This window comes from Rhineura floridana, chromosome 9, assembly GCF_030035675.1.
Source record: "Rhineura floridana isolate rRhiFlo1 chromosome 9, rRhiFlo1.hap2, whole genome shotgun sequence".
Lineage (NCBI taxonomy): Eukaryota > Metazoa > Chordata > Lepidosauria > Squamata > Rhineuridae > Rhineura > Rhineura floridana.
This window is the reverse complement of record NC_084488.1, coordinates 121,291,120-121,306,424: the sequence shown is the minus strand read 5'-3', so window position 1 is coordinate 121,306,424 and position 15,305 is coordinate 121,291,120. Positions and strand designations below refer to the sequence as shown.

At 46.5% G+C, this 15,305-nt stretch overlaps 1 protein-coding gene across 9 annotated transcripts in view; it reads right to left on the bottom strand.

The window, feature by feature from the left end:
• The window catches only part of ATRN (attractin), a 221,859-nt gene that overhangs the window by 106,833 nt on the left and 99,721 nt on the right, over positions 1-15,305 (bottom strand). For all 9 annotated transcript variants that reach the window (XM_061583542.1, XM_061583543.1, XM_061583549.1 and 6 more), the window contains exons 13-18: positions 13,714-13,835; positions 11,933-12,071; positions 9,029-9,210; positions 6,826-7,042; positions 5,272-5,457; positions 998-1,237 (exon numbers count right to left, since the gene is read on the bottom strand). In XM_061583542.1, coding sequence (XP_061439526.1) covers positions 998-1,237; positions 5,272-5,457; positions 6,826-7,042; positions 9,029-9,210; positions 11,933-12,071; positions 13,714-13,835 — 1,086 coding nt within the window. The remainder of the gene's footprint in view (positions 1-997; positions 1,238-5,271; positions 5,458-6,825; positions 7,043-9,028; positions 9,211-11,932; positions 12,072-13,713; positions 13,836-15,305) is intronic.

Below are 15,305 nucleotides of genomic sequence, written 5' to 3'. Positions count from 1 at the left end.
GACAAATTAGAGTGACGGCAATTGAGCCTAGCCAATCAGGAATCATGATCAGAACTGAGGAATTTCTTGGCTCTTTTCTGACAACCCCTCCCATCACCACCACCTCAAAAAGCAAAGGGGAGAGCAGCTTTGGATTCTGATTAAGGTTCTATTAAACTGTTCTCCCACCCCATCTCAGCGCTAATCCTTACACGTGTTCTTATTTTTCCACAACTATTTCCCATCAGGCTACAGCAGAGGAAGGGATGGGACTGCAGGGCCACTACATCAGTTCTGCTGGGAGACCAGCTCCATCAGGATCTCCTCCTTCCACAACCGTTGAAATTCAGCGTAGTCATTTCAAGAACTTTGTAACTTCAGCAATTATTGCCTAAATCTACTTCGCTCTCCCCATCGCTTTTCCTTTCATAGCATGTCTTTTAGACTAAAAACTGTGGGCAAGGATTGTCTTGTTTGTTGTGGAAGATACTCAGGGAGTCTTTTGACTAAAGCAGGCGTGGGGAATCTTTGGTCTTCCAGATGTTCCTGAACTACAACTCCCATCAACCCTAGCACGCATCGACATGAGAGATGTAGTTCAGCAACGTCAGGTGGGCCAAAGGTTCCCCCACACCAGGACTAACGAGTAAAAATTTGCCGCCCTAGGCTCCTGCTGGGAGGAAGGGCGGGATATAAATCAAATAATAAATAAATATGCTTTAAACAAGCAAACTGTATGGCAGACTTCTTACATTTCCCTACATTCCAAAATTAAAAGTCACATTATCTGAAACTCTCACTTAACATTGCCAATGATTCAACACAACTCTGGAATAGGCACCACCATCTCATCCCATATTCAAGAAATTGTTAACATTCACTGAAATATTAAATAAATCCACCTTCTCGCCACTCCTTTGACCATCCCTATTGGAAGTACAAAGGGATCACCTAAGGGTTTTAAGAGGTAAGTAATCCCTAGGAAGTTATCCGGAGTGTGCACTTTTAAATACGTTACCTGGACACTGAATAAAGGACCAGTTGTATTTGTTCTCATGCAGGCACATGCTGGGATCAAGGACAGGTTCTAGATAGGACTTTCCTGTTGCTGGTGGAGGTGAAGGTGGCATCTTTACCGGACCTCTGAAAAAGCCTTCAATGCACTTGCCCTTGCCTGTGTTACTGGGATCTGTACACCAGCCACAGCCAGGTTGTTCCATACAGTGGCTACAAGTAAAGTAGCCAGAACAATTTTCAGCTGTAGAGAGAAAGAGAACTGCTAGATTAAAAAGCAAACCACCACAGGCTGGTTCACATGCAACACCATACCATGGTTTGGCCTTCCTCTCGCCTGTGCTCTCCCTCGTCCCATTCTGATTCCATCCTAACTTGTTTGGACAAGCCAGAGTTTGCTATTAAGGCTCAGTCAGCAAGCTGCTACTTGCACCTGCCCTCCACACGCTGCATCTGGAAGACACAGCGTGAACTTCCATTTTTTTCTCGTAGGTGGAGCCTTTCCAAACTTCAATAAAGCAAGAACAAATAAAGATCAATGGAGACTTTAAAATTATGGCCGGGATTACATCTGCGTAGCCTTGGTAAAGATTGTGCATGAAGGTTTCTCATCAGAAAAACTGGTGCTGGAGGCTTCACCTGGAATCCAACTTACTTTGCGGAGTGGCCTGTCAAGTTGCACCGATCAGATAAAGAGCAACCTCAAAAGCCTTACTCAACTTAGGGGCGCTAACATAATCCTATGGATTCAGACCACTACAAGTTGCCCACAGTCAGAGGTAGAGCTTTGGACCTCTGTCCTCTTAAGTCAGCACGTGTTTACAGCTGTTCTGTGCGAGTGTAGTGATATAAGTGTGTGATGAGCGTGTTTGTGTATGAAAACTGCGTGTATGTTTAAGGTTTTACAGTATGTGCCTGGGTGAGAGGTTTCAGGGCTGTGTGGGGAGATCTGAGGGGGCCCCAATTGCTGTGGTGACGGGCAGAGGGAGATACGGCGTTGTGAGGAAGTCTGGCTAGGTAAGGGGAACTCGGCCCAGGCAGCTAACGACTGTGCCTTGTTCCGGTCTTCCTCGCACCCACGGGTTTTGTGGTTGTCCTATTGGCCAGCCCTCAGGTCTTCTGATGCTGCTCTTAAATGCCAGATCGGTTCAAAATAAGACCGCCCTCATCCACTATTTAGTTGTGGATGAGGGAACCGACCTGATGTGCATTACAGAGACCTGGGTGGGTGAGCAGGGAGGAGTTAGTCTCTCCCAGCTGTGCCCACCGGAGTATCTGGTTCAGCATCAAGGTAGATCTGAGGGTCGGGGAGGGGGGGTAGCTGTGGTCTATAGGAGTTCCGGCACCCTGTCCAAGTGGCAACTGGTTTGGAGTGCTTGCATCTTGTGTTGGGTCAAAGTGACAGATTGGGGATTCTGTTGGTGTATCGCCCACCCAGCTGCCCAACAGTCTCCCTAACTGAGCTGACGGAGGTGGTCTCGGATGTTCTGTTGAGATCCCCTAGACTTTTGGTGCTGGGGGATGTCACCATTCATGCCGAGGCCACCTTATCTGGGGCGGCTCAGGACTTCATGGCTTCCATGACAACCATGGGGCTGTCTCAATATGCTGCTGGCCCAACACATATAGCAGGACACACTCTAGATCTAATTTTTGCTACTGGACTGGGGGATGGTGATCTGTGTGTAGGGGATTTTACATCGGTCCCTTTGTCATGGACAGATCACGGCTTGTTGAGGTTTAGACTCACAGTGACCTCTTCCCTCTGCAAGGGTGGGGGACCCATTAAGATGGTCCGCCCCCAGAGACTAATGATTCCTGAGGATTTTCAAAAGGCTCTGGGGAGTTTTTCGGCTGATAAGGCTGGTGCTCCTGTCGAAGTCCTGGTGGAACTGTGGAATGCAGAAATGACCCAGGCGGTTGACACGATTGCCCCTGTGCGCCCTCTTCGGTGTAGAGCTCATGCAGCTCCATGGTATACTTTGGAGCTGAGAGCGATGAAACAGCATAGAAGACGGCTTGAGTGCAGATGGAGGCGAACTCCTGATGGATGCAATGATGCACTGGTAAGTGCCTACATTAAGCTGTATTTAGAGGCAGTGAGGGCAGCAAAGAAGCAACACTTTGCTGCCACCATTAAATCATCGATCTGCCGTCCAGCGGAGCTTTTTAAAATAGTCCGAGGGCTATTACATTCTGGCCCTATGGACATGGTGGAGTCATCGCAGGCGCGCTGTAATGAATTTGCTAGGCACTTCCAGGATAAAATCTCTTGCATCCGCCAGGACTTAGACTCCAAGGTTGTAGCAGTAGAATCGAACGAGGTGTCCAGCGCACAGTCTTGTCCTAATTTTTTGGATGAGTTTCAGTTAGTACAGCTTGAGGACGTTGACAAGGTGCTTGGACTGGTGCGTACGACCACTTCTAATTTGGATCCTTGCCCTTCTTGGCTAATAAAAGCTAGCAGGAATGGAACAGCCGGTTGGGCCAGGGCAGTGATTAACGCTTCACTGCGGGAAGGAGTGGTCCCTGGCCTCTTGAAAGAGGTGATTATAAGACCACTCCTGAAGAAAACGTCCCTGGACCCGGAAAACCTTAACAACTACAGGCCAGTAGCTAATGTTCCATTCCTTGGCAAGGTCCTGGAATGAGTGGTTGTCAACCAGCTCCAGACACTCTTGGATGACACCGATTATCTGGATCCATTTCAGTCGGGTTTTAGACCCGGTTTCGGCACGGAGACAGCCTTGGTCACCCTGTATGATGACCTCTGTCGGGAGACAGACAGGGGGAGTGTGACCCTGCTGATTCTCCTTGATCTCTCAGCGGCTTTTGATACCATCGACCATGGTATCCTTCTGGGACGACTCACTGATTTGGGAGTGGGCGGTACTGTATGGCAATGGTTCCGCTCCTACCTGGTGGGTCGTCTCCAGAAGGTACTGCTTGGGGAGCATTGCTCGGCACCCTGGGATCTCCAGTATGGGGTCCAGCAGGGGTCAGTTCTGTCCCCCATGCTTTTTAATATCTACATGAAGCCGCTGGGTGAGGTCATTAGGAGCTTTGGAGTGCGTTGCCATCAATATGCTGATGACACGCAGCTCTATTTCTCCTTTTCATCTTCTTCAGGTGAGTCTGCCGACGTGCTGAACCGATGTCTGGCTGTGACAATGGACTGGATGAGAGCTAACAAACTGAGGCTTAATCCAGACAAGACTGAGATGCTGCTGGTGGGTGGTTCCCCTGACAGGATGGGGGATGTTCGACCTGTTCTGGAGGGGGTTGCACTCCCCCTGAAGGAACAGGTTCGTAGCTTGGGAGTTCTTTTAGATCCATCCCTGTCACTTGAGGCTCAGATAGCCTCGGTGGCGCGGGGTGCTTTTTACCAACTTCGGCTGGTGGCCCAGCTACGCCCCTATCTGGACAGAGGGAACCTTGCTTCAGTAGTTCATGTGCTGGTAACCTCGAAATTAGATTACTGCAATGCGCTCTACATGGGGCTGCCTATGAAGACGGTTCGGAAACTGCAGCTTGTGCAGAATGCAGCGGCCAGACTGCTCACGGGGACCAGACGGTTTGACCACATAACACCAATTCTGGCTCGCTTGCACTGGCTGCCTATCTGTTTCCGGGCCCGGTTCAAAGTGCTGGTTTTGACCTATAAAGCCTTACACGGCACAGGACCACAATACCTGTTGGAACGCCTCCCCCGTTACGAACCTGCCCGTACACTACGTTCATCCTCAAAGACCCTCCTCCGAGTTCCCACTCATAGGGAAGCTCGGAGGGTGGTGACGCGGAAAAAGGCTTTTTCTGTGGTGGCCCCCGAACTGTGGAATGATCTCCCGGAGGAGATACGCCTGGCGCCAACGTTACTATCTTTTCGGCGCCAGGTTAAAACTTTTCTCTTCGCCCAGGCTTTTTAACATGCTTTTAACATGCTCTTAACTTGCTTGTATGTGTAGATATTGTTTTAATTTTTAACATTTTAAATGTTTAATGTGTTTATATTGTTATAGGTTTATTGTACTTCTGATGTTTCTTGTCTTGTGAACCGCCCAGAGAGCTTCGGCTATGGGGCGGGCTATAAGTTTAATGAAATAAATAAATAAATAAATCCGTCCTACAATGAGTACACATGTAAGTAGGATTCCTTCTCCATTCCAAGAGAAGAATGGTCAATGGAACAATGCCCAACAAAGCAACAACCGACTTTGCAGAACTACCTTATACAACTACTGCTTAGACACTCCCCGCATCAACCAAGAGATTGCTTACGTGGACAGCTGCTCACGGTATGCCACTCCATGCACTGGCCGTAAGGAAAAGAGGCCACGTATGCGTTTGAATCTACGCACTGCTTCTTGCTGCTACACCACATACATTCAGAGTTGCTGCTGGTACATTCGCTGCACACTGTTCTCAAGCCACAGGGTGTACGGCACTGCTTGGCGCTGTGGTTGGCTGTGCAATTCAAAAGCATGGGATTAGTGCAAGTAGCTTTTACCACACATGACCTTTAACAAGCCTGCCCCAGGCCCCACCGCTCCCCTTCCGTGATTCGCAGCAGGATCGCTGCCACAGATTGCACAGCGAGAGCTTCGGGGCTCCGCCATCCCTTACTTAACGTACCTTGTTCTGCGGTTGCACACGCAGCGGTTGTTGGAAGTGGGGCAAGAGCAACTCCTGTTTTGTTCTTTTGTTTAAGCTCCAGAAGGAAGATAGAGCTAGGGTCCTCCAGATGGATAGGCTTTGTTTACCTTTTACCTGCGATGCTCTGACTGACTTCCTTCTGTCGCTAGACTGTGCCGCCTTTAGGGAAGCTTACCTGCCCCTCTTCCTTCCGCCCTTTCCATTCCTTTGTCCTCTGGCTGTCCAGGAGAGAGGAGACATCCCTTCGTCTCTGCTCTCTCCAAGCATGGGGCTGACTCCTACACCTGGGAGTTACGCCTCTAACTTAGCTAGTTAGTTAGAACTAGGTTTGCCTTTTTCTATCTACTATGTATTTCTATAAATAAAGTAGCTTTTCTTATTTTACTAAGTCTCTAGTCTCAGTGATGCTGAAGCAGGGTAAAAGCCTGCTTTCTTAGGCAAACACACGCACACGCTGGCACACTCGCATTTCAACATCTGCTGTTATCTCTCTGCTGCTGTGGTGCTGCTTTTAAACAAAATTAAGCAACACAACTACACACAGCGCAACAGCGGTGCCCTTAAGAAAGATGGCGGCTGAGGTTTCCCTAAGGAGCTGAAGCCTCTGCAGCCATCGTGGTTCATGGCAGTGACGCACGCGTGCAGCACACACGCATGCCATCAGAACAAGGTAGGTTAAGTAAGGGAATGGCGGAGCCCCGAAGCTCTCGCCGTGCAATCCGCAGCAGGAATCGTGGAAGGAGAGCAGAGGGGCCCCTCAGGGGCCCCTCAGGGGCCTCTCTAGCCCCAGGGGCCCTCGGGCCAGTGCCCCACCTGGCTGCCCTTTGGAACCAGCCCTGGTCAGACCACTGGTCCATCTAGCTAGTTACTGTCCACACTGACAGGCAGCAACTCTGCAAGGTTTCAAATGGGGGACATTCCCAGCCCTAGCTGGAGATGCTGGGGATTGAACCTGGACCTCCTGCACATGAAGCGGATGCTCTACCACTGATCTAAGGCCAACACCAACATTACAGAAGAAAAACGCCTGGGATGTATGAGCGCACAGTTCTAGACCTCCCGAGTAAGAGTTTTTATTTGTTTATATACAATACTTGTATGCCACCTAAAAGCAACGACCTCCACACACGTTTCATCAACAGCGTGCTGCAGCAAGAACAACACTGAGAAATATTTTACCAGGCCTTTCACAGACACTGCCATTGACTTGGTTGATGCACATCGCTGCTTTCAGCCCTTGATTGCTTGGCACTGCCAAATAGCTGCAGAATCCGATGTCACTTGGCTCCCCAGGCAGCCACTGGAGCGAGGTGTTCATAAAGGGAGACATATCTTCCCAGCACCAATATGATATGTTGATCTTATGCAGTCCAACCCATGGCGTCAGGGCTTTGGGCTGAAAGGAAGGGAGGGATGAGTTTTCAACTGAAGCAGTGGTTTCTCAGTTTCAAAACAGTGTCCTTTAGGAAGGGCCACATTCTGTGGTATAACACAGGGGCATTTTCAGTAAGCAAGAACATCCCTTCAGTTGTTTACCATATAATGTTCTTCGGGCTACTGAGATTAGAACAGGGTATGGGTGAGAGAGAGAGTTGGCTGGTGAGACTGTAAGCAAGAAGGCCATCCATCTCTCTCCGTGGGAATCTTTCCACATGGCCTCATGCTATCTCCCCCTTCTCTCTCTCTCTCTCTCTAGCTCTGCTCCATTGGTGGACACATAGACTGTTCGGGACAAGGCTTACTGCTGTAAGCATAATAGAGGATTAAAACAGACTGCTGAAATGGAACCCTAAAATGGTTGGTTTTAATCAGACTTAATGTTTGTCAGTAACATATTAACCAACTTAGATGGAAGGGATGGAGGCAGGCATGATTAATACCCAAGAGGGGAAGAGAGCACTGTGATGTTCCTGCTTATATTGTAAATATGGTAAGTGCTGGTTATATAGAAGATATATGGAAAGAGGAGGGGGAGTACATGAGCAGTAGAATGCTGAATGATTGGCTGAGCATTTGAATGGCTGGGAGTATAAATGGAAGCAAGACAGTTGAATCTGGGTGGAGGTTTGGTGGTGAATTGAGGTGGTGGTGGTTGTTGGTGGAGAGGTTGGTGTGGAGAGTATAAGGTGGCTATTGAGAGAGTGAGTCGGAGTTCTGAGGCAATTAGTAAGAAGTCAAGTACATAACAGAATATAAATGAAACCATACGCTTGTCAACAAAGTAATTAAGTAATCTTGTTATTTTTAGTGTTCAATAAATATTTCTTGGTTAAACAAAAGCCTGATTCCTTCAGCTGGGAAACACAAACCAGGGGGGATAGCAAGTAACCAAGGCTGAACAGTTGTATCAAATGGTGGCAGCGGCGGAGGAAAAGATATTGTATCCAGTCCCACAGAGAAACCCAGGGCTGTAAGCTTCAGTTCACAAGGCTGCAGGGGGGTTTGGGAATTACCTATACCCATAGACACAAGGTATCGAGATAGCCTGTCAGGGACTAAGGCACAGTCTACAGGTTATAATAGATACAGAGTGTTGGGTAGTAAAGCCTAGCAGGGGGATCTTCTGAGATCTGTGCTAGTGCAGTGAAAGGTAAAAATAAACCTGACGATCCTGTCTGCTGGTAGCCACAAGTGAGAGCTTCACAGGTGGTGCCAGGGAAGGACGTCACAAACACAGTCTCCCTCAACCTGCTCCGTGCACCTGTAACACAGCTGCACCACACCTGGACTAATAAGAACAGAACCAATTAGGCTTTCTGAGACCATCTCTTCAGTACACATTCAAAGCAGTATCATACCACTTTAAAGAGTTATGGCTCCTCCCGCCCACCTCAGAATCCTGGGAACTATGCTGAGAGTTGCTCCCTTCACAGATCTACAATTCTCAGAGTGGTTTATCAATCAATCCCTCAACCCAGGGAACTCTGGGAATTGTAGGTCTGTGAGGGGAAGAGAGGTCTCCTAACAATTCTCAGCACCCTTAAAACTACAGATCCCAGGATTCTTTGGAGGAAGCAATGGCTGTTTAAAGTGGTATGATACTGATTTAAATGCATAGTGCAGATGGGACCTAAGAAGATGTGGATTTACTGCAAGAGAAACAAGAAATTAGGCCATATGGAAGAGATCCAGGTTTAAAAAAAACCCCATCTTTCCACGGATAAAGAAGTAAAAAACTAAAGTTACTTTTAGGTGATAACATTTTAGTAAAAAACGTAGTAGCAAGAGATGCCAAAGTTACCTTGGTTACACAATCTCACTTCAGAGGAATACTAAATTTCAGCAGCTCCCTTTGAAATGGAGCAACTTTCATGCACTTTAGTGAACAAGGGCCTCCCTGACCACCCAGACACAACATCAAAGGGCATTACAGATCACTCACCGAAGACTGTGTTTTCTGGAGCTCTTTGAGAAGGAAATCCACCTTTTTCTGGGTAGTGAGTGATGCCAGAACAGCATTGTGGCTCCTGCAGGCCAACTTAGCATTGTCATAGTTATCTTTGGTGTTTGTGATTCTCAAACAAGAACTGCCAACCAAGTGCCATGTCGCCCCACAGATGTTCTCTTAAAAAAAAGAAGATGTTACACATGGATTTCCCACTTTGCCTTGTTTGCAGTGATCACCCCCAGGTACTCTGGTGCCCGCAAGCATCGCCAATTTGGATTCAATTAGCCTGTTAAATATCAGTTGGTATGTTTTATTTCCATTAATATTAATGGAAATAAGGGAATTTGTGGGATATGAACTGCCTCAAGATTGTGTGATAATATTGTTTGGGATACATCAAGGAAGTTGAATTATGGGAAGATCAAGAAATGATCATCCACCTTCTTAAGGCAGCTCAAATGACTATATGTCAAGCATGGGGAGGGAATCAGATCCTCCAGAAATAGAAAATTGGTTAACCAAAATCTGGGATGTGGCTAAGATAATCATATGTACAAATATAAGGGTTAGGGAAGGCCAATGACAAGATAATAGATGCACAGAAGAGTGGAGCTTGTTTATATCATATAGGAACAAAAGGACATAGGAGGCAATAAATCTATATAGGGTTTTTGGGGGAGATATAAATTTAAATATATTTGAGGTCTAGTTGTGCATTAATTATACTTGGCTATAGTATACCTAGCTGAATTCCTCCCGTTGGAATCTCAGTGCCCTGTTTCAGAGGCATATTGGTGGGATAATCACTCCCCGGAAGAATTGTTTTTTGCCCTGAATTTTGGAAGGCTGCAGTGAACTAAGTGGGAGAGAAGCCTGGCTGCCACGCAATGCAGTAGACTCTTCTGATGAAGTAATAAAACCGATACACAATCTGGGGTATTCATCAAGATATACTCTACTGTTATAAAATATCTACTCTACTGTTAAAAAGAAACTGATCTTTCCATTGTTTCATTCAGCTTATGGACTGTATATTAATTCTGTTTACATACCGGCTTTATACCATTTGTTTCATTATTATCCAGCTCTGTATCATTATGCATTCTTTCCGATTATTGTGTCATTTGCAATTGTACCTTATTGACTGTACACATATCTATGCATTAGTTTTGTTTTTCCTTGGCCCATGGTTGGTCCTGGCGTATGTTTCACTGAGAAACCTCCTCTTTTGGTTTAGGAGGGGGCCAGTGAGACAGAATCCACAGATCCTTACCTGCAGCAGTAGACCGCATGCAAAGAGAGCTGCCCATCTGTCTGTTCAACTGATTATTAGCACTATGCTGGGTACCCAGGAAGCAGGTGTTAGGTCAAAGACTTCATGGAAAAGGTGAGTTTTGAGGAAGGGTTTGAAGGAAAGAACATTGCATAGGTGCTCTGTGTGTGAGATCCAGGCATAGCTCAAGACTGGCTGAAGATATGTGTATGCAAATCATCTGCATGCTTTGGGATTTTAACCACCTCCCTCATGACGTTATCTGCAACAATAGATTTGAATGCCAGACAGAAATTCAACGTGACAACAACTAATCAACGATGAACTTCTTGCTTCAATTTCTGGAATGCAGGGAGGAGCCGCATAAGAATGCAGCTCACATGCCGAAGGGCTTCTGGTCCCCTGACAACTGAGGTCTATGAAACAGGTTTCCTCTGGCGTCAGAGAAGCATCTCACTGCTTGATCATAGCAAGCTGTTCCCAGACTCTGGTAAGCAGGAGATGGAGTCCAGGATGCTACAGAAAGTGCACCTTACAGCTGAGAAATCCCCATTGCAGCTGCCATTTTCAGCATGAAATGATCACATGACAATTCGGGTGTATTGCTTGAAGTAGGCAGCCAGCAGCTGGCATAGCCCTGGTTTTTACTTTTTGTTTTTTTTAACCGCTATGTTTTAACTGGTTATAATTTTAAAGTTAGTTTAATTACATTTTAATTAGCTTTTGTATGTTTTATTTATATGTTTTTAACTATATTTCTGCTGTAAGCTACCTTTGAATCCCAGTTCTGGGGAAAAGGTGGGATACAGATGAATAAAATTATATATATATTATTTATTATTTCATTCATTCATTCATTCATTCATTCATTCATTCATATATATATATATATATATATATATATATATATATATATATAAATAAATAAATGAAATAATAAACAATATAGCTCTGGGCACCACTGCAAGAAACACAGCCCCACACCGCACAAGAGAGTTGTACCTCGGCATGCTGCAAACACAGAAAGAGTCAGTATTGCCCTAATGAAGCCTTGAATGGGTTAGGTTTTATTATTGTTGTTGAGATTTTTAATTTTCTAATATAATTATATGTTTTTATTCTGTACGTCGCCCGGAGTGGCTGGACTACCAGCCAGATGGGCGACTAATAAATCTAATAAATAAATAAATAAATTGAATGTAATTTTGACCACTGGCATCCCCAACTCTACACCCTGTAGAGTTATACCATTGAAGGTCCCTCCATTTCAGCAGCACGCACTGCTCACTCAGATTAAAGCATAATTTATTTTAACTATTGTTTAATGTGACGTGCAAAGCACGCCAACGTGTAGCTAAGTGCTGAAGTGTGTATTGGACAGCCTTAATTGGCATGCATTCAGTTCATTGCTTTGTATTGCCAACAGGTTCCCTTTCTAAACTGTAAAAGGGGTAGGCAATATTTAACTTATAAATATACAATTGTTAATTAAAAAGAATATAAATACAAGAAAGCAATGCAAAAAAAAAACCCCAACCAAATATATATATTTTTATCCTATTTAGGAGCAGGAGGATAAAGGGGAACATGTGGACGCTACACCCAGGACAGGCAGAGAGACATACCAGGCAAAGCAATGCATTCTTGATTCCGGCCTTCCCACTGGCAGTTCTGATCCAAGCTGCAGCTCTTACAACTGGTCTTCTTGTTACAGTAAAAGGCAGGGTTATCCTTGGGGCAATTTGCAAACACAGCAATGGGAGCCTAAGAGAGACAGCATAAGGGTAAATCTTTTTCTTCACAGTATGTGTGGCCAAGATGAATCAACAGTTCTAAGGGGACAATAGGTTAGATCTAGCCAGGAACGTATTTGCCTTTGTGCAATGCCAAAGTCAGCACAGTTATCCAAACTTTAGGTATTGCCTGCCTGCCTGCCATATTAATACAGTACTGTGCTCAAAAACATAAGCCAAACCTTCAGATCTACAAATGCCAGGGCCAGCCTCTGCCCCCCCCAAAAAAAGGGGGGTTACAGCATGGGCATCATGTATCTTGCCTGCCCTCCTTAAACATCTACCCCAGACCTCCAGGCTTTAGGACAGACTTGGATTTCATGAAAAGTTCCAAATCAGTCCCATCATGTTTGCCACTGAACAGAGTTAGGTAATGCATTCAAAGTGCGGCCAGGGTGGTGATGGGTAGCCACCTGCTGGCCAAACATTTTGGAAAGGAAGAAGGCATTGTAGGGGTGCCCAGCAATGTGGGTGCATCCCCAAGACATTTAGGGGCCACTGACCTTTAAGTGGCCAGAAAGTGTGTTCTACAGCTGTGAGAAACAAAAAAAAAAAGAGGGAGAGGGGATCCTTAGGTATGGGGTACATGAAGGAGGCTTTCCAAATACAGTTAATCCACATAATCTGGATTTCCCATTGCTTAAGTCACCTTTTGCCAACCTGGTGCCTCCAGATGTTTTGGATTACAATTCCCTTCAGCCCCAAAGAGCACAGCTGTCCAAGAGAGCCACTGTCGCCCATTCCAGGGCCCTCCAAGTCAAGGGATGTGACTTTACCTGACTCCTCAAACTCAGTCACCCTCCCCCCCCCCATGCAGACCTCACTATCCCTATGCCATGAGTCTGCAGCTGCACAATTGGGCAATGGCCCTTTAAGAAGCACAGACAGATCCTCAGGGGGAGAGAGGTTATCAGCAGGTCAAGACCAGCCTGTCTTCATAAGGGCTGCATTCATAACAAACATTTAAAACACATCACTTCCCACAAAGAATTCTGGGAATTGCAGGTTGTTAAAGGAACTGTAGGCATAAACTACAGTTCCCAGGATACTTTAGGGGAAGTCAGGTGCTTCAAATGCATGGCTTGTACACAGCCAGGACCTCAGCATACCGCTGAAACAACATCTCTTCTCTAGCAAGTTTCAGCTGGCACTTGCCACACTGAGCTGTCCAGGGTCCTGACAGTCTGTAATTTATTTTGCCTGTTGCAATACTGGAAGGGTGAACAGTTCCACTGATCTAACCCAGCCTGCCCTGGGCGCCTCAAGACAGGACAACGGTGGATTTTCAGTAGTGGAGAGTGGGTGAGATTGCTGTTGGCACCCTGCATCTCTCTCAGCCCTCTCTGTGTATTTTTGTTTCTAACATCAAATAATGTTTGCAGAGTATACGCAGCGCTCTCTCTCTCTCTCTCTCTCTCTCTCTCTCTCTCTCTCTCTCTCTCTCTCTCTCAGGCTCTTCATGAGTGAGCTACTGAGCACAACCAAAGTAACACACCCAGAACTACAAATTGCAGTTGCCTTACAAACTCAGTTGCAGTTGCTGAGAAGCGCTTTCTTGGCAGCAAACACAAGGGGGGTTAGAATCCCTTGAAGGAAGAAGCAGAAACCGTTACCTGGTCTTCGGAGCAGTTGCTGTTCCTCGACACACACTGGTCTGTGCACCAATGGCAACCGTTTGTGTTGGACGTGCAACTGTTGCAGTCGGTCATCAGAGCACATTTTTCATGATCCACAACTAGTAAAGAAAAAAACCTGCATGACCAAACATAGGCATTTCCTGACAGAATCCTAAAAAGGTTTGCTTGCCCACCACACATCAGACGCAAGCAACAGATGTGCTTCTTAGGCCCAGGATCCCAGTTCACCTGTCATTGGGCTACCCCATGTCAGACTGCTGGTGGGGACTTTCACACAACTTTTTCAAAATCTAAAGGGACACGTCCAAATTTCAACAAAGGCTGGGGGTGACCAGTGGGAAAATAGACTTTTATTTCAGTTGCACATATTTGGCTTTGTTCCGGTGAGATGAGGTAGCCAGTGTGGGGCCCTCCGGATGCTGCTCAACTCCAGCTTCCATCGTCCCTGACCACTGGGCAATACTGGCTGGGACTGACAGGAGCTCAAGCTCAGCAACACCTGGAGGCCTCTGTGTGGGCTACCCCTGTAGAAGGGTGTGGCAGGGGTGGGGAACCTTTTTCCGTTAAGGGCCACTTCCCTCGTGGGGGCCGCATGCTAGCAGTGGGTGGCCCAAACGACTCTTACCATGTACAGTAGGCTGTCGTCCAGCCACGCAGAAGTCAGAGGTTTCCATACATACATTTCTCCATCCAGGCAGGCAAGAAGCATTGTTACAGCCCAAGGACAACATTCAGCAGGAACCAGAGGAGGGTACGGAGCAGGACCAGTGAGGGGTGTGGCTGGGGAAGCAGAGAGGGAGGCCTGGAGGGCTGCATCTGTCCCCTAAGCTTGAGGCTTCCCACCACAGAATATAGGGATTAAGGAATTGTGCAAATGGCTTCATGGAAAAAGTGGGTTTTGAGAAGGGGTTTGAATGGAGAGACCTTGGCAAAGGTGTCCTGAGAGGACGTTCTAGGCATATGGAGCAGCATGGGAAAGAGGATGGAATTGTTTTCAGGGAACAGGAGACCTTCAGACAGCTGAAGCTGGTGGAGTGAAGAATATGGACTAGTATATTGGGAGATGGGGGTGGCACTAGCATGTCGAGGCAACAGGAATGCAAGAACCCTTCTGTCTCCGGACAGCACCTTCTGAATGACAAGGGCATTCAGTTCAGTCACATGGACAGCCTGCAAATGTAGTCTGGAGTGATATAGCTCTGATACAGACTGGCCACCTCAGTGAGAACCAGGCCTGAAGACTTCCCTGGAGCAGAAAAGGTGGCCAGGCCCTCAACACACAGCAAATGCCAGAGATGTAAAAAAGTTTTGTCCAACTACTTTGCTCACAAGGTATGTCCCCCAACATAGGTATCATTTTTCACACCAGTACTTACAAAAAACTGCAAGTGCAGCCTTAGAAAAAGGCGCCTCACTTTTTCTCACACAAAGGAATGACTAAGATGGGGGCTGATGTAACATGCTAGCACTGCTCAGAAATGTACTCTTTTTGCCTTCAGTGCACCCATTGTATTTACTCAAAGGCACATCTTTGCAGATTTCCATTTACTTACTTATTCTTAAAGGAA